At 44.2% G+C, this 19,659-nt stretch overlaps 1 protein-coding gene across 1 annotated transcript in view; it reads left to right on the top strand.

Moving 5' to 3' along the window:
- Window positions 1–18,424, top strand: part of pappa2 (pappalysin 2) — an 83,283-nt gene extending 64,859 nt beyond the window's left edge. Inside the window, exons 21-23 of the mRNA XM_061242725.1 lie at window positions 1,483–1,554; window positions 13,333–13,431; window positions 18,186–18,424. Coding sequence (XP_061098709.1) covers window positions 1,483–1,554; window positions 13,333–13,431; window positions 18,186–18,293 — 279 coding nt within the window. The 3' untranslated portion in view covers window positions 18,294–18,424. The remainder of the gene's footprint in view (window positions 1–1,482; window positions 1,555–13,332; window positions 13,432–18,185) is intronic.
- The last annotated feature ends 1,235 nt before the right edge of the window (window positions 18,425–19,659 follow it).

Raw genomic sequence — 19,659 nt, 5'->3', positions numbered from 1 at the left:
TAGATTAGCCCCCAGATTAGCAAGTATGCTTGTGAGACTTGACATTTGGTGGTTCAGCAGGGTGTCTTCCCCAAAGTTGAAATGAAACCTGCGCCTACGGAACCAGTACATTCCTGGTAATTACCTGGTATTAGGTAATTAGATAATTTGCTAGGTGACTTCTTCTACACGACACTCTTTGCAATAAGTGCAATAACATATATAATGACATATATAATTATCAGAGTGGAAATAAAGGTCAGGTTCCAGACAGATTTTTGCTTTTGCAATGACCCTCTTACCTAATTGCGTATTTTTAATGTGCGTGTTTTTAGTGGAGCGGATTCCAGCATTCTTAACGGACAGCAGCTGCGGTTTCCAGCCGGACGTGTTTACAGTTGTCGGTGTAACTCCAGATGTCATAATTTGTTACTGGGTGCTAAATAAAAGGATCCCTGCTGAGGCGCTTTGGCCGACTGCGGTCTTCTCGGCCCAATTTGTATCGATCGGTTTGCCAGGCTGCCTCCATCGCGCTCCGAGTGGGATCCCAGCTCGGGGAGGAAAGGTCTGGACGTCTCCAGGAGCTGTCATCGGCTCCCTCTGCCCAGCCCGCTGCACAATCATCACCGCCGGGATGCCTGGGATACCTCGGCGTGCGAGCTAATGTTGTTTTTTTAAGGAGGGCCAGTTGCCTAATGGAATCCTAATGTAATCACTCCCATTTTCTGGGCTTCCAGTGGCCAGCTCCGTGGGGAGCCAGGAGCCTGAGGCCCTTCCATTCGGATAGTTCGAGGCCGGGGTTTGAATAACACGCGTCGTATTGTTGGCCCACCGTCTTCGAGCCGGGGGTAACGTTACCCCTGTTTGTCGACGGAGCCCCAGATACAGGACTCACCACCTCCAGTTCAGGTGGGGGGGAGGGGGGGGGGGGTGTTATGCCCAGAGCTGGCCCTGTCAGTCATTGACCATGTTTTTTTTGGTTGGGCTTTCGATGAAGAGGCTGTGCTTTAGGTCAGGGCTTATTTTAACGCCACCCACACGCGATAAAGATTACCGCTGGCGTCAAGCGCTGTGGCTTCGCGGCGTCGTGTGGTGAACATCGGTGGATTTTGTTTCGAACAGCCCGGGGGCGATAGGCAGCACCCCAAGGTGCTTTCCTCTGAATTTAGGGTGAAGGAGGGGCCGTCACACAAGGCCTTAACCTTAAAGAGGTTGGGGCAAATGCATCCCAAGAAATGTGGGACATTAATCCAATGCTCGATTATAGGAAGCATCAGACAGAATTCTCCACAACAGAACGTGCTTAGATTTGACCTTTGACCTTTCCCATGTAATTCCAGGTTGAGAATGGGAATATAAACTGCATTTCACATTTCACTAGTGTCTATTCTACTGTGTCTGGCACACAGAGCTGCAGTTGTGATGTATCATTGTTAAATTGCATGGGGGTTGCGGACTCTAAACTCCCTCTCTATCTCCTTTCTTTTTTTTAACCTGCGACAGAGCATAGTTTGCACCGGTATGATGAAGTGGCACCCAGACCCCAAGCTAGTCTACTGCATACAGTCATGTGAGGTGAGTCTGAACGCACAAGCGCATTTCAGTACATTTCAGTACATTTCAGTAGCCATATCTCCACAGAGATGCACACTATGTTCCATCAGGACATCTCCATTCGTGTACCTTTGGGATTGTTACTATCAAATGAGAATTTGCCATATCATATCAGATCTTACCTATGTTTTTGTTTTGTTTGTCCAAAAACTATTGACTTATACTTGCACTGTTTTGCGCTACCCTGGTGTGAAATACCAGCTACCAGCTGTTTCAAAACATAGCTTGAGCTGGTCAAACCATGTTGAGTATAGAGCTGGTCTAACTACCAGCTTGAGCTGGTTTTTTTTCAGCAGGGAAATAACATAATGTTGAAAGTTCTTTTTGCACTGGGAGAGCTATAGCCACAGTTGGTTTTACTAATTTAGTGTGGTGGATACAGAAGTACTCACTGCATTTATCAGGTGTCCAGCACATCTGAGCTGTCTGCCGAAGCCAGGACAAGGCTATTGTGGACGGGTAGGTGGGACACAACGTCCCAGGATGGCTGTAAGGACATTATTTGTTTTCTTATCGCCACCAGATGGGCGCGTAACTAATTAAACAGGTATTCCTAAGCCCCAACTTCCAGTGCTGTTTGAAACCATTAGCCACACCGAGCTGCTCTGCTTTCCTGTCAAATTCCTGCAAAGAATGTCCTTCCAGAAAACTCTACGACCCGAAGATCCAGAGAAGTGATGTCATGCTTTGATTTTCGAGGCCCTAAAGAAACACAAATTGCCTCAGCCGCTCCGTATTACTAGAAACACCCTGGATGTGCCAAACGCGGTCGTCTGAAGAGTGGGAAGTTCTTCGCGAAAACAACACTAATTGCATTAACCTTGTGCATGCACACACTGTCCACACATTTCCAAACTAAACACATCTTTTTGACTCTCTACATTATTTATGTCTGCTAAGTATGGAATAACAATGTCTTCTCAGTGTTGAATTTCAAACCCATTCCTGTTATTCAGGCAGGTCAGATCCAATATGTTTCACATCAGAGACTTACTGTAGGAAAGAGCCTCTTATTCTCCCCTATCCCGATAGCCAATATTTCAGCACCACGCGGATTTAGCAGAGGCAGAGATCTTAGGATCGTCAAGTTGGAATTTAAGGAGGATTCGCCTCTAAATATGTTATCCAGTCAAGTTATATTGTCAGTAACAAACAAACAAACTCATGTCTCTATGGCCTCTTAGGAGTAAGAAGCTCTTCTCCTTGATATCATAGTCACAGTAATCGCCTCACTGTTGTCTGATAGGGGAGGAAGAGAGCAACAAATCCAAGGGCCTCAAAATCCCATTATTGGTTTTTTTGGGGGTTTTTTCGCCTCAGCAGAAGGGAAAAGCAAAGAAAGTGTATTGCAGGGAGCGTCAGGATTTCTTTTATAAGAGAAAGAGAAAGGATGGGTTTGTCGGCCTCCCTGAAGGATGGTCAGAACTTGTTGAAGCGGACTCACCCCGCGATATGACTAATGATCTGTTAATGTTCCAGCGAGCGGTCTCTGGCTCGGACCGCGGCGACTCGATTTCCAGGATACAGGTTCTCATTTGTAACACTTCAAATCATTTTCCCCGTTCCAAGTGCTGAGTGCTGAATTAGCCTGGTGGATGTCATGTTCGCTTCGAAGGCAGTAGTCATTAAACACCGGCGGTGATAGATGAGCTAAACGAGGCTGGAGGATTGTAGTCAGAGGAGGGCCGGGCTATTCATCATGCGCTGAAGAGATGTTTCTCTTCTCTCAGCAACAAGGGCCGATTCGCCGTGAATGGTGCATCGCTATGAGGAGTCCAGGCTAAGACAGTCCAGGGGCCTGTTCCACAAAGCAGGATTACGGAGCTAGCCGTAATGTGGAACATGGACGAAAGTAAAAAGAGCTGTTCCGGGTTTTACTGTGTGCAGTTATCCAGCTAACTCAGTAATCCTGCTTTGTGGAACAGGGCCCAGGACAACTGGCGTTCATGGGATTAATACTCTAATGAAAATCTGAAAAAAGTTTGGAAATCTGGTTTTTATATGTTTATATTTCTGGGTCTCCTAAATGAACTTCCCTCTTATTTTCACGTTTTGCAAGCTCCTTGTCATACTGCTGGGGACACTCGAGTCATTGGCTGTAATGCTAGCACTAGCAGACAGTATGATAAGGGCAGTGTATTCACATTGGCAGCGACAGATGGGTTGGAGCGATGCAGTGTAAAAACCATACAGGCCCAACGTTAGCGGGAAGCAGCGCCTTTGGTATCCATCTGTCAGAGATCATGACGTATGCTGCAGGAGTCGGGGGGGCGGAGCGGGTGGTGTAGGTGGGTTTCCTGACCCCATATGCAGTATGTGGTGTGCGTTATCGGTGGAGAGCGGCTACCCCGCCCTCCCGCCAGATTGGAGCCCCACAGGTGTGTTGCATTACCCCCGCCGTCGGCATCCAGACGACCCTTCTGGGAATTCCAGTAGCGGCCCTGATTTACCGACTTGATAAAGGGGGAGGGCAGCTGCCTCCTCACCTCCCCTAAATCAGCCCTGTCTTCAAACGGGCCCCTGGGGGCCCGGCGGAGAATACGTGGAGGCCGGGGCCAGAGCTACACGCGGCTCAGCCCAACCGTGCGTGACGGGGTGCTATCCAACTCGTAAAAAGCGGTCCGTTCGCATGCCTACGCGAGAGACTGTGGGAGAATGCCAGGAAGGCTGCCAGGAATGCCTCTTTGACCCTCTCGGGAACACGGAATACTTCCCTATTGCAGTCTTCCTGGGATCTGACCAAACACTTTTATTTTGAAGCCTCGAACCCTTGCGTGTTGACAGTGGGGAGCCTCACTGGTTTCATCGCAGCCATGCCTCATAGGAGACACCTTGGCTGTCGGTCAGGTGCCAGACATATTTGGAAGTTTCCATTATATAAATAAATGTTGAGACAAGGGTTAAACTTGTCAAAACTGCACTTAAGTTCATTTAAGTGATTAAGCACTGTTGGGGGGGAAGGTGGGGGGCGGTGAATAACACAACCTTTGCAGGTCTCCAAAACCTGGAGGGTTTGTGTACACTGACCTAATCCATCAGGTAAATTTAGCATTGTACAAATACAGTATATCTCGAGTCTCACAGCAAGCCAAAAAAGAGATTTAAAAACGCTCACCGGGGCTGAAAATACATCGGCGGGGCGGATTTGTCTTCATATGTTTATGACAGCAGAAGTCTCTTTTTCAAGAGGCTGCTTTATGAATTTTAACAATACATTTTCTGAAAGACCGAGCAAAATCGAGTAAAAAAAAAGTTAACGTTATTTAGGGACGCATTTGAGGAAAGTTGAGGAACTTGTCCCCATAAGTTAAAGAAAGCATATGTTCAACTTAGAGTTAAACATTTAGCTAATAATAAAACAATAACATCCAATCTTGCTACTCTGTGATTGGAACTTTTTGCCCAAAGTTTAAAAATGCATATCCTGTATATTTCAGCTTTGATAACTTTGATAAAAACAGTAAAGAGTAAATTCCAATATGGCTGCTCTGTGATTGGGAACGGCGTTAGAACACGAGCTGGTCTGAGGGTGTCGGCCAGGACCGTCGCCGGGGTGACGGGTGAAGCCAGCTGGCGCCCAGTGATGCGTGAAGCCCCCGCCCCCTTCGCCGTGACGCTGCCGTGGGCGGGGTTTCGCCTGTCATGGAGCAGCTGCTACGCCTGCCTTCGGTGGGGCACCTGCGGCTTACCACCGCCCAGCTGTGCACGTTGTGCAGACACCTGGCAGCTGCCCCGCCCGGCTGCGCACGTTGTGCAGACACCGGGCAGCTGCCCCGCCCGGCTGTGGGATGAACAGCAACAGATGCATGTCTTTCTGGAGACTCTGAAGAGGATGGGCTGTGGGGAAGCTCTTTATTTACAGTTTCCTTCATCATTTTCAATTTCAAATGCCTGTATGCATTTATATCCCACTATATTAAAACTGTATGACAATATACTGTAAGATAATATACAGATATTGAGTACAATCTCAGATATATGATACTGGTTGGTCAGCTGCACAGGAAATTTAACTTGGTGTACTGTAGCACACGTTCATATGCAAAAGCAGAGCCTTAAATGAGAAAACAAGCCCAATTTTCCAGTGAGTTAGCCGGTGAACCCAGTGACATCTGCAAAGCTTCAGGTTGCTAGATGTGGAGGATTTTCATTTTGTATATATATATATATATATATTTAAAGTTTATAGCAGCTAGCTAAATTGAGAAGAAAAAAAAATCAGTCTGAGACGGAGACATGGAAGAAGGAGGGTTTTTATTTTTACTTAAGCAAATGGGAAAGTCATCACGCACGGATTTGCACTTCGTGCCTCGAGAAAGATTTTGTGTTTCCTGAGTTTGTGTTTCCTATTTCCACTGGCGTGAAGGCAGACATAACACCAGGACAGCAAGGGAAAAAAGCAAGAATCGAGCTCTGAGAGTCAAAAGAAGCAACCCCCTGGCTTTCAGCTTTCACTGAAAATAAAATGCTTGCTAATGTTTTCATGTACAAAAAAAAAGAAAAATGAATTGGGCATTTTGCAAATGCTCTTATTCAATGACGTACACAGACTGAATTTGAGTTATGTCTTTCATTTTTAATCCAGTCAACTCACAAACAGTCACAGAAAGAAAAGGCCTTTTTTTTTGTTCAGGGGTTTACAAATCCACAAGTGTGTGTAATCCTCCAATTTTTCTGCCCCTGTGCTAGAAAAATGAATGTAGAAAAGGCACTGTATGGGACTGAAAATAGCCATGGCTACCACAAGACACTGAGAACAGGAGGATCAGAGTCCAGGGTGGCATACTTCTGCCACATTATACTGTACATTCCGACAGATTCAACTCCTAACCAATAAAACAGTGAGAACACATATAATGTCGATTCCACATTGTGCAAGCTGCGCTTGCAGCAAATGGAGAACACACAAGGTACTTTAATGTGTCTGTTGAAAAAAAAGAAATCTGTCTGCCTTGAAATCCTTGCATTACCCAAAGAAATCCACCTTGGAATGCATACACAGTCATTCAGATGTTCACTTCCCAAGGTATCCAAGAGCAACATTCGAAGCAAATGGCAAATAAACATTTTATAGCCCCAGCCCACACCCTCTGTTTAATTAGCAATTCCCGAAGGATTGGGAAAAAAAACCCCCACATAATTTCCTCAATCTCCTGCAATGTGTTCGTGTTTGCAGAAGGACCCCGCGACTCAACCTTGTTTTCAGCAATAAACCTGCCCACCATTTATGGAATCCTTTTTAAAGTCGTCCAAGGCACTAACTCCTCAAACTTTGGCACGGACCCCCTCTGGAATTGCCAAAATAAGCGGATGAGACGATCGGTGTGGGTCGCTGAACTTGCCAGCGGAGGTGGGGTTCGGGGGGCGCAGATGACAGAAGCTGTGTTGATGAATATTTTTAGCGAGAAACAAAATGAAGTAATGATCTTTACACCAGCTGTCACGAGAAAGAACGTCTCATCCGCCGAGTCAATCAAGAAAAACGATATTCCGTCAAACTTTGGGGACCCTGCCAAAAGTAAAGGGGAACGCAAAAGAAAAATAACCTAACAGCAGTCCTAAACACATGCGCGATATATTTACGTATCATTTCAGGCATAACAATGGTGTTTAACCAGCATTTAAAATACCGGTGAGGCGATCGATCATACAATACAAACATTATGAAAATGATTTCAGGGTAGTTTTTTTAATTTATTTATTTATGACCAGACAGTGGATATGGCAGCATGATTGAACGTTTTTCTCCCATCTAACTGAGATATGTGTGGAGCGCATATCTAATGACTAGCCACAGCCCTGCGGTGTACTTAAATACTTCTGGTGAGCCATATTGAGAATGATGAAAAATGTGGTAAACCTGGGGTTGGTTTCCATCCTAGAAGCAGGGCCCTCATGCCTTCATGCTGATTTCTGTGTTGACAGCAGAATCTGTGTGAGGTACTTACTTCCTGAAAAACAAAACTCAAAATGCAAAATTGACTGGGAAACAAGCAGGATTGCTTTCGTGTTCTGTCCAATGCATGTACTAATGCGCAAGTAATAATGAGTCAATTTGACTGAATCTGACTGGTTCTTCCTTCGTATTTAGCGTGTTTTGTACATTATCTGCTGTTGAATATTTTTTTAAGTTGACAAGCATCCCAGTACGCTTTCATGTGAAGTTCTATGTTCTGGGAGTTTTGAATGGCTTTCTTTAAACTTTAAAAGCTGTTTTCAGGGAGGTGTGCAGTCAAATGCAGTTACAAATGTTGACAAAGCCTACATTATTCACCAAAATATGTTTTTAGCCATTTCCAATTGTTTCCTCAACTTGCGTCATAACTTGTCAAAACTAGCAAATAGCTTAACCTATGATGCTGCCCTTTAAGTCCGATTGCAAATACCATCTGTAGTTATAAATGTATTACATGCTTGAAATGCACTCTATAGCATTGAATCGTTTGCTTGAGATGGCACTTTACAATTGCAGCAAAGGTCTGTACTGACACACTGGAGTGTGCCATGACAGCCTTGTGTATAGCTTTTCTTAATATTATAATTTATATAACTTTTCGCTTTGATAAAACGTTTGTCCAGAACAGGATTCATAAAACTGATTTGTGCATCAGAAACTCTCCAAGTTCCAATACTCATAGTGGCTCATAAACCATCTCATCAGACTTTCTCATTCCTTTTCATGTCTCTGAATATTTATTCATAACTGCGAAGGATGTGGCTGCAGGATGCTTTTTCTTTCCGCTATTAGTTAGAAAACATCGCCTCATTGTCAGCTGTCAGCGGTCTCGATAATAGACTTTTTGATGACTGAATTGGATAGGCTTAGTTTAGCTTTAGGCTGTGTTTTTTTTTTTTTTTTTAACCATGGCCTGGAACTATTTAAAGAACGCATAAACTCTGATGAGACATCTTATGTTACTCAAATATTCATTTGACCTGCCAGGCCATCTTTTCTTCCTCTCGCACTTGCCCATGTTGCGGTTTCTTGCCACCAGAGCCTTTGTGGCGGCATTATAAATTACATCCGCCACATGTCATGCATGGCATCTTGTCCAGATGAACTTTAAATGGAATGCCTGAGTTATGTCCAGTCATGTCCATGTTTGGAGGGGTTCGGTAATGCTGAGAGCTGGATGATCCTTATTGAGTTTTTGACTTTAAGCAGCTAGCTAAGATGTGAACATAATCACAACAAATACCTGGGAGGATCCATTTTGATACCTGGATATGAGCCAGTGATAGCCAGTGCTCCCCATAGACCTGTTCAGAATTTTAAAATGGCTGACCTTTTGGTCTACTCCCACGTGGAGAAAAAAAACCTATCCAGACGACAGAGAATTTTGAAATTCTAAACACAATCCTGCCAGCACAGAATACAAAGCATCACGCTTTCTTTTTTTGTGGTAGAAATACGCAGCTGTTTATTTAAAAGATAAGACTGCTGTTTCAGACTGAGTATACTTACACTGTATCTTGTGTGTTTGATAATCCTGGATTAAATTCAGTGTACAAGCAGAGCTACTTTGTGTACAACCTGTGAACGTGGATTTCTGGCACAGTTTTCTGCTATATTTTTAACTGCTAATATCTTCAGAAAGTACAATATCTAGCAAGAACGTGAATCATAAGTTGTGCTCTCCCCTAATGTGGTCCAGAGCAGGTTCTACCAGGCGGATTTCAAAACAAATTTGAAAATAAACATTCTGGCGTGAGCTATTTTTACATTTGGAAGCAGCCAGATCCTAAGTCCTGAAGGCCTGCTCTGAAGTGTTACCTAAAACCTGTGTTGTGCTTGGACACGCGGCCCAAGTTTATTAGAAACAAACCAGAAAACACAGAAAGAAAACTATTTTTACATCACAAGTGAAATGGGGGGGAACACAATCAGTATGACTCTCGTGAACCCGGGGAACTCAAATCAGGGGGCGCATATTTTCTAAGGGGAGGTGCCAGATGCACTGTGGGGTCTCATAAACACTCACTGTTGTTGCTATGGCATTTAGTTTTTGGCTTGTTTCCGTTTCCTAGCATCGCAACTGATGTTCAGTGAGTCTCTTCTTAGTGTAGCCCCTTCTCCCCTTTAAGTTTGGTTGGCAGATCAGCGAAGCCCAATAAGTGGACAGTCAGTTTCCACAGATTGTTGTCAGATGTAAAGCTTGGAGACATCTATCACCCCTTGCAAACCACTCTTCTTGGGTATCCCTTCCATATGATGATAGCACTTTTGAATGTCATTTAACACTGGCCCAGGTTTTAGGTTCATGATAATTTCTCGCTACCTTTCCTTCAGACTGACCCCTTGGTCATTATGGCAAACACACAGTGAGTGATAATGAGCATTAACACGTTCACCAAATCCCAGGATGGGAGCACTGCCAAAATTTTGGGCAAAGTTTCTGAGATTCAGCCTGTACAATAAGTGAGCAGATTGGGATGTCAGGTGAGGAAGCTGGAGATGGCTTCAGCCTCGATGGATGTTGAGAGCACGAGCCGTGGTTTCCGTGGTTTCCGTGGTTTTGCTGTCGCGCTGTTTTGCCTGCGTCGAACCCTCGCTGCTGCGACCAGCACTTTCCAATCATCCGTCATCCGCCCTGTCCGTGTCAAATGCCTGTGCTGTGGACCGGAGGTTCGGTCTCATCCCAGGTTTCCGGAACAATCCAGCTGACATCATCCCCCGTCAGCGCCTGATTTAACCTCTGTCAGCCTCCCGGCTCAACAACGGCAAGCAAATATGTCAAAAACACAAAAAGAGCGGCAGATGAGTCATCCACAAAAAAAAGCCGCTCCTTTCACCCACACTGGGAACAGAGGGTGAGGGGGAAAAAGGCAGATGTTGGGTTTTTTTTTTTTGTTAAGAAAAGAGGAGGCGGGATATGCAGTTAGAAATTTTCACACATTTAGGTGACGGGGATTCACGAGAATCCCTATCTGTTCCGCGGATTCATTTTTAGCCGAGCTCACGTCGTTTTCACGAGCGAGACTTTTGCGGAGAAGAACTGAGGCGTGTTTTATGGTCTGGTTGTTTGGCGAGGGGGGCTGGATGTGGATGCTCATTCGAGGTAGTCCTGGCTCGCGTCATATTTAACTTTGATACACAACTTGTTCTTTATTTGACCTTTTTACAACACCGGGAACTCGGGCAGTGAGTGTTTGCCGATCGTTGGAGCCTGGACGTTTTACAGGTCATTTAAATTCCCTTGCCCATTGTCTGCTTGTTTACTGTGTGTGCTTCCATTTACTTTAGTAAATCTCCCACCACCCATGAGAACTGGACCCTCTTCCACAAAGCTGAGTTAGCTTGACTACACTGAGCCCCCCAGATTTGGAGCATGGACTGAAGTAAAAAGAGCTGTATCAGGTTTTACTCGGTGCAGTTATCTGGCTGTAATCCCGCTTTGTGGGCCCTGAATACCTCAGAAGTGACCAACGCAACAGCGCTGAATATTAATGATTTTTTGAAAACATCATACTGCACTTATAAAGCAGTGAAAATGCCGTGCTAAAAGGCTCGAAGATCACGCTGTGAAGAATGAAATATTCTGACCTCTGTGCCCAGGAATCTGCAAACTGATGTCACCACATGAAACTGACAGAAAAACTTAAACACATTCCATTTTGTGTCTGTTTTTAAGAGATTGAAAAAAGCACTGGATTCAAAAGAATGCACAGAACGCATGATACCATGTGTTGTCATAAGACTGTAATGGATCGGAGAAAAGTTTTATTACAACCATGAACAACTTACACTTCCCACAGCGAATGTTAACGAGTGTGTATTGGACATTGGCCTGTCCAGAACAATTTCAGTGGGACCATTTTACCCTGTGTCAGTCTTTATACCAACATCACTCTTTTATATACTCCCTACACCCCCCCCCCCCCACCCCCCCCACCCCCAGTGAGAACCGCCAAGTTTGCCAGTTATATCATTTATTGTAAAAATAAATTGGGAAATAAGTTTGGGGTCAGCTTTCCAGGTCCTGCACGTGGCCCTGCTCATTTGGCTAAAGCCGACCCAGGACCAGACAGACTGAAGCAGAACAATGAAAGATGATATCTGTTTATGACTTGGCAGCCCTGGGCTTTGTGAAGGAAAAGCCATTTTGGAATGCCTCAGTCAGAGGTGAAACTCCAAAGAAATCTTCCCAGCAGCTGCCATTTCTCTGCGGTGTAGATCCAGGTACGTCCAAGAGCCTTTGAAATAAGTCCACTGGCTCACGGACAGCCAGCAGCAACCTTGGCAGCCCGGGCCTGTTTTTTAATTTTCTGGCATAGACGCGCCAAGGTTAAGTTGAAAAGTTAAAGGCTCCCATTATGACGCATTTTAAGATTTTATGTACCTCAAATTTGATAATTGTGTACCGTCGCGGAGGGGGGGGAGTCGTAGCTCCCCGAAGTGCTGTAGGCGAGGTTACGAGCGCCGTGCCCTTTCTCGGCGATAAAACGTTCCTGTCGCAGAGGTCGGCGACGTTTACGAGCGAGGTAATAGTGAGATGGTGTTTGTATGACAACACGCGCCCCAGACGGATGGGAATGCACGTCTGGAACACTGCTTGACCTTGAGAGCGACTACGGCTTAGAGAAGAATCAATAATACAGGCTTTTCACATGCGCGTTTTGTCCTTTTTAAAATAAGGAAAACCACAGATGTTGGCTTTCACAATATTATACATAGCGTGGGAAAGATACATCTACTATAAACGCACAATGTGCACGACTAGTATGTATTCCATTTCATGTTGTTTTGTAAATAAACCTAAATAATTAAACCTTGTTTTTTATTAAGATTAAGAACAACAAAAAGATATTCAGTGCTGTAGTTTATCCACCATATTTAAAAGGATATGAGTCAGAGTAATTTTTCGTGTCAATATTGCATTAGTAAAGCAAACCATTATTACATTAAGAGTAAAATAAGGTGCGTTTTGACCTATGTGACTGTATTCCTGTCGGAATGAATAATGAGATATGGTCATTACAGCATAATAATCTCCTTATCTGTAATTCAGAGCATGATATGTGTGAACATGTTTACATAAGAATGTTATTACCAAAAGAAATAAAAACCTTGTTAGTATTGAATTACATGATGAAAGTGGTCATTTCGGGAAATGTTTTGCTTGAAAATGAAGAAATGTACTTTCTTATGAAATCTTGATGGACACTGTAGGAACACTGGGATCTGGTACTGGATCTCTTCCCATGTTTAACAGCACTTTCGGGAAAATGAAGGAATCCATTATTTCAAATAAGGAAATGGGTGACAACCTTTTTTCGAAAATCATGAAATTTATTTGAACTTACACAGGAACATAGTGTGTAAAATTTTCGAGGATTGGCTCATTTATTTCCATCAAACGATGTCCTTGGCAACCTTGTATTAAATTGCTGAAATGCTCGAAACTGTTCAAACTGCATGATGTGCTAATGAATAAAAAGGCCAGTTCTCTGGTGTGGGATTGCGTTGGGAGCAGCTGCCGGACCCGTGTGTGGAAGGGGAGGAAATCCACAGAGGACAAGGGACTCTGAGGAGTTTCACGTAACCCTTGAAGGTTTAATAATATGTAATGAGAATTTCCGGAACTGAACATTTTGATGCTAGTGTAACAATCACTGCTGGTATCTGAAAGCAACGGTGTTATACTGTATAACACTGACTTTTTCTAAAAAACACAAACCCGGGATGTGCCCTTCGTAATTTCACCTTAATCAGAGAGGTTCCCCTTCTTCTTCTTCCAGCCCTTTGCGGGAGACGGCTGGTGCGACACCATCAATAACCGGGCGTACTGCCAGTACGACGGAGGAGACTGCTGCCCCTCTACCCTCTCCACCCGGAAGGTACACACCGCCCCCCCCCCTCTCGTCCCTGTTTGTGCCTCAAACCTGATTACTGCCCCGTTTCAGCACCCCTGACACACACACACACTCACACACACAAACACACACACTCACGTCTATGCTAAGAGGGGACTATCACTGTATATCTACCAAGTGGGGACTGTAGTGTCTAGTCATTTTTCTAAACAAAACATGGACTCTCTCACACAAACACGCACACACGCATATACACACACGCACACAAGCAAATACACATGTACACACACACACACATGCACACACACACGCGCACATCTATGTTACTAAGAGGGGACTATGACTCTATATCTACGAAGTGGGGACTACAGTTTATAGTCAATTTTTCTAAATAAAACATGGACTCTCTATACACACACATGCATGCACGCACACATGCAGATACACATATGCAAATGCGCGCACACACACACACACACACACACACACACACACACACACACACGCTTCCAGAGCATTATCTCCAGGCCCACCCAAGCTCCTGATAAACTGTGTTGACTTGCGTAGGTTAAATGTCCGAGGCCGCTTAAGGTGCGCAGGTGTGTGGGGGATGGCCCTCCCCTCTCCCCGGGCAGACGGAGCGAGCCAAGGCGGAAAGTGGCCGTCGTAAATGAGCCTCCTGTTAAATGCCCTTTTTACGGGGGCGGGGGAAGGCCGGGTGTCGGCAGTAGCCGTCAACACCAAAGCGCCGTTCGGACTAACGGGGTCCGAGAAGGCGAAACAAACTGAGTAACTGCATCCTGCCGCCGCTGGCAGGGCAGAACGGCCCTGTGGGTCCTCGTGCGCCGGCCCCCCAGGAGCAGCCTGGACCAGGGACCCCGCTAGGCAGGCAGAGTCTGGGTTTGGGTCCAAACCGGCCGCAGCGCTGGACGCAGCATGAGTGGGGGCTTTATTTACGGCAGCTCTCGCCACTGGTGGAAGACGACCTCGTTCTCCCCCTCTCTTTCTCTCTCCCTCTCTCTCTCTCCTTCTCCCTCTCTGGCCTCTCTTAGCCCCATCAGGTACACACACAGGTGTCCCCGCTTGTGCTTTGAGCACCATAAACGTGTGAATACAAACCCAATGACAAACATGCTGAAGTATCACGTAATACAAGTATGTACACAGTTTTGTATCCTGTACCTGGATTTAAATTGAACAAAAAAAAAAAATCGTTATTCTAACGTAATCCTTCTACCTTCTTCAGGTTTTGAAAAGTTTAATGTTGCCTTTTCTTTTCATGAATTTAGAATAACTAGTTTCAACTTTATTTATTTATTTTGCTACATTTATAGCAACCATATCATCTGCATATTTTTACAACTAAGCTATAAAATTTTGTGAAAAGTTTATAGCTTCAGTTTAATAAAAACCTATTTATTCAGTACAGAATGAATACAGCAGCATTCTGAGAATGGAAAATGCTCTGTGTTTGTTACAGACAGAACCATAATATGTACCAGAAGTACAACCATAACATAAGCATTTGGTAGGGTATTGCTATTTTGTTCCTTGTAGAAAATCATAACACATATAACAAAGCAGCTGTTGTTTTCAATTCTTTTTTTTTTCTGCCTGAAAACAACATAACAATTAAAGTGTACCAAAAGGGGATATGATGGCAAAGTAAAATATCTAGCTATCTACAGTACTTGTCGGTGCCAAGTTTTCTAGTGAGTTTGTTATCCTGCAATCTGCAGCTTAAGCCTGGGAGTTTGCAGGTTTGTGCATAATCCTGACTTTATCCCAAAATATCAACGGGCTAATCGGGTGAAAATGAGCTGGCCACGTACATGACACAGGGCCCAGATGTGCCTTATACAGTATGATGGTGCATTTCTTTCCTTCACTTTTATTGGTTAAATGATGTCGGCTGCTGTCCGTTAAAGGTCTACTGTAGCTCTTATCCTGCGTTCAGCCTCCGGGTTTCTATTTTCATTCCTCACCTCCTCCATCACAGCATTTACAGCGTACCCAACCTGCTTTAGTGTCACAGATCCTGTTGTTTCCCATACGTCTGCTAAAATACATTACAGTACCGCTGGCCACATGGGCTACAGGTGGCTTCATACTGTCTGTTTTGCTAGTGCTAGTGAGAATTTACTGTGAAAGTATAAACATATATGTATAAAGCAAAATAAGGAAATTGTAGGCGTAAATAATGTGAAATTTAGACTTTAAGTGTATTTGCTTAGAAACACATTTTTGGCTATCGAATCAGTGAATCAATGGGGCTTACATAAAACTGTTCCAGTATGTAGCAGATGACTTCAGTTATATTTTACACAATATTATTTTTTTGTAATAGCATGTCCCTGTTGTGGTGTGTTGTAATTTTAGACTAATGGTTTATGCTGCATAATTCACTGCAGTACTTCACTGCTCATTACAACCTGACTATTTCTTCATGACAGATTAGATCACGATGAGGTCCAAATGATTGAAATTACAGGGAGATCCAAGGGAGCGCAGGGGAAGTGGTTTCGCATTTCAAAAAACATCTCAGTTTGGCTTCGACTTGAAACAAGAGGGGGAAAATCTGGCCCTCCCGTATCGAGGCGACGGGTGAGTAACTATGTGAAACGGTGAGCAAGGCGTGTTTGGCTTCGCCCGCCGCCTTGATCAACAAACCAGCCTGGAAGTGAGGAAGCAGCTCGCATCCAAACAAATGGCGTCTCCTACCAGGAACGCGGCCTCGGACGACCGTTTCCGTCTAGACGCCTTCTGGAGTCGCCGCGGCGCCCGCAATTAAATCATTACGGCTCCTGATGCGCGGTGTGAAATCACCGCGCGCCTCTCCGTGCTCGGGCCCGCTCCAGACGGGCCGTTTTCGCGGGGCATCTGAGTTTACTTTGCAACCCGAGGTGATGGCAGGCGTCCGAGACCAGAGCTGGCCAGCGCACTTGTTGATTCGTAACATGTGTTGATTCACTCATCTCGCTTGTCTGTCCGCTCCGTTTGATGCTAAAGACTTCACGGTCTTCCGTCCGTTTGGCAGCGCCGGCTCTCTCCCCCCTCCCCCCCTCCCCCCCGTCTCCGGGGACCCACCTGTCCGCCCCGCCCGTTCATTGCGATTTTCACGGAAAAATCCGTGGGACACTTCCAGTTGAATCACGCCATGTTGTTATTATTTTATAATGAACGGAAACCACAAGTCCAGCCCCATAATGGGACAGGCAAGTGCTTAATCACCCAGAGGGAGAAGCCCACCGAGATTTAACAAGGCAGAAAAACTGCTAAAAATGAATAAATAAAACTAAATAAATAAACAGCAAAGATGAATGAAGCTAATGGTCTGGATCAGTCCATGTTATTGCCTTTCAAAACAACCACTAAAGAGGACATGAAATAACTAATACAGAACGCCATTTTGGAAAACAGTTTTTATTTTCAGCTTAACCATTCAGTGTGGATTGTGTCTAAACTGACTCGACTCACGTTGTATCAGTAAAACAGAATCACTGAAAGTAATAGTATTTAAGACACAACCGCAGTATCGATTCATTTGTTTTATTTTTATTGACTATTTTTTCTGAATTTTCGTGCCGGGCCGGATTGCCCAATCACAGCTGTGCTTCCTTCAGTAAAGACAGGCTTGATGATGTCACCAGCAGGCAGCTGTGCTGATGTCATGAGCCCGCAGGAGCAGGACGCGGCTGACACCTCTGGCACAGGCGGCCTGCAGCTGGCCGATCAAACGGACCAGGCGCTGGCTACACCGCCGACCGAATCCCTCCCTCCTTGGGTGACACAATGGCCAATTACGCCTGAGCCCCCTAGGCACGCCCTGCCTCAGCCTACATGGTTTTGATCTGAGCCCAAAGACATACCACTCCCAATCTTTCGCTCTTGAGGTTGAGTCTTCCGCTCATGATTCCGACTCTCTTGCCCACGAGTCCTGCTCTTGCTCATGAATCTGACTCTTTTGGTTATGAGTTCACTGTTGCTCATGAATCTGATTCTTTTGCTCATGAGTCCCACTCTTTTCCCAGTAGTTGTAAAAGTGCTGTGCTCTGCTGTGTGAATTTCTCAGGTCGCAAACACGTCCTTAAAACGTTTCCTGTGGAAAACCGCAAAGTAGCTGGAAAGTGTTGGTTAACAGCAAAACAAACATCATATAGTTGTAAAAGCTTTGCTGTTCATCCCAAAACAAATCACAACTTTGCTGTGATGTTGTAAAAAAAAGTTGCAGTTACAGTATGTTTTGGATCTGCTGCACACAATAATTTTGAATATTTAATTTTCTATTTGGTACTGGGATTGATCCTGGAATCAGTTACTCAGAATGAAAATGTTAAAATATTATCTTGATTGACATTAGTAAAACATAAAAAGTCGTAGAAGGGCATGGTTACTCTGCTGAAAAATCCAGCTATGCCAGCTTGGTGAAAATTGAGCTGGTCGAACTGGTCATGAAGCTGGTCTATCTGGGTACGAGCTGGTCAAACAGCTAGTGCTGGTATCTTGTCTGAGCTGGTAGCTGGTCAACGCTGTTTCAAAGCATAGCTTCAGCTGCTTAAACCATGTCAAGCTGGGGTCTGGTCTTAACTGGTCAACCAACTAAACCACATTGAGCTGGGAGCTGATCTGAACTGGTCAACCAGCCACCAGTAATTACAAAACCTAGGTTGAACTGTTTTTTGTTAGCTGGGTTGGGGGGTGCATTTACTCTGCTGCAGTGGCCTTCATGTATTTACAGCCTGGATGTGCTGATGTTAATGCTAATGCTCGATTGACAGGTGATTCAGTTTGGGGCTGATTGCAGCCAGGATGAGTGCACCTGCCGAGACCCCGAGGCAGAGGAGAACCAGCAGAAGGCCAAGCTCCCTGGCCCAGGGAAGTTCTGATGGACCCAGGGACGTTCTGAAGGACCAGGAGGTCTGAACGGGCCTGGAAGGACAGATAGCACTGCTGGTTTCCAACGAGACAACATCCAGTCAACTTCACCTCCAGACTTGAAATCACGTTTCGTCCTTGCCAGGGAAATGAAAGATAATCACTAGACAAAAAAATACTACAGTATTTCAATTAGCAAGAGCTTCAGTATTAAAAACTATACCAATTTATAAAATATAGACTAATATATTTTGACAATCTCTAACAACATGTAGATGTAGAAATGAAGGATTCTTTTAACATCATACTGTATCACTTAACCATGTATGTATATTGTAGAAACCAAAGTCCAAATACTGTTTGTTGAAGAAGGCCATGTCAGATGTAGCTGTTTTTTTAAGAAATGTTTTATACAAATATTGTACCTATAGTATGAGCTTGTTTGTGCCATAATAGGCTTGACACACAAATGAATAAATTATACATTTAGCACAAACTGCTTTTAGTGCTTATTTTTAGCTAGAAGGAGTTAAATGATTTTTGCAGGTATTGCAAAGGTCAAACAATACAAAGTGCCATGTTTTGTCATGACATTTAAATCCAATCACTGCCAGAATCCAGCCATAACCACACACACACACACACCACCTCACATAAACATTCCCAAATCCACTGAAATTAAGTTTATGTTAAATGTTTGGTATTAAACCGGAATGGAATTGCAATGGTGTAGCATGAAAATGAAACATTTCTGTGTGTCCATTACTGTGCATAAAATGAACTACTTTACCATACAAATTCACAACCAGGGCATTCAGAAGAACCATTTTTTCAAGCTGAAGGATGAAGGCTCATTATATTAATTTCTTTAATCATTTTCAAAATATGACAAATTAGCATCCTAACTACACCTTTTCCTGCTTTACACCTTTGTACAAAACCCTGAAAAAAAAGAATATATGTTCACTTCTTAAAAAAGGTCAAATAACGCAGAGGAAATGGCACAATTTGATTATGCTTTATGACACCACAGATGGCCTATATATAGGTTACTGACAACAACAACAAGGTTATGCTGTAATATTTGAGTCCTGGATTGCAGTCACACTCATATACTAATAAAACCTGGTGAAATATACGGAGCTGTCTGAGGCTTCGTCTGCAAAATATTCAAATAAGGACTGGGAGTCAGACGGAAGTAACTGCTGCCTGTAATTTTGATCATATTTCAAGATATGAAATCCGTTACAAATATCCACGCGACACATCTTGCAAGGTTCAAAAATGAATATACAAACATTGGGGGCTGTTTCCAGAAATTAGTGGTTTTGTTTTTCAGTGACAAATTGGTATAACTCTACTCTGAACCTTGCCGAG

Source organism: Conger conger, chromosome 5 (assembly GCF_963514075.1).
Source record: "Conger conger chromosome 5, fConCon1.1, whole genome shotgun sequence".
Classification (NCBI taxonomy): Eukaryota; Metazoa; Chordata; class Actinopteri; order Anguilliformes; family Congridae; genus Conger; species Conger conger.
Note: the sequence above shows the minus strand (reverse complement) of the source record. Positions and strands in the feature narration are given on the sequence as shown.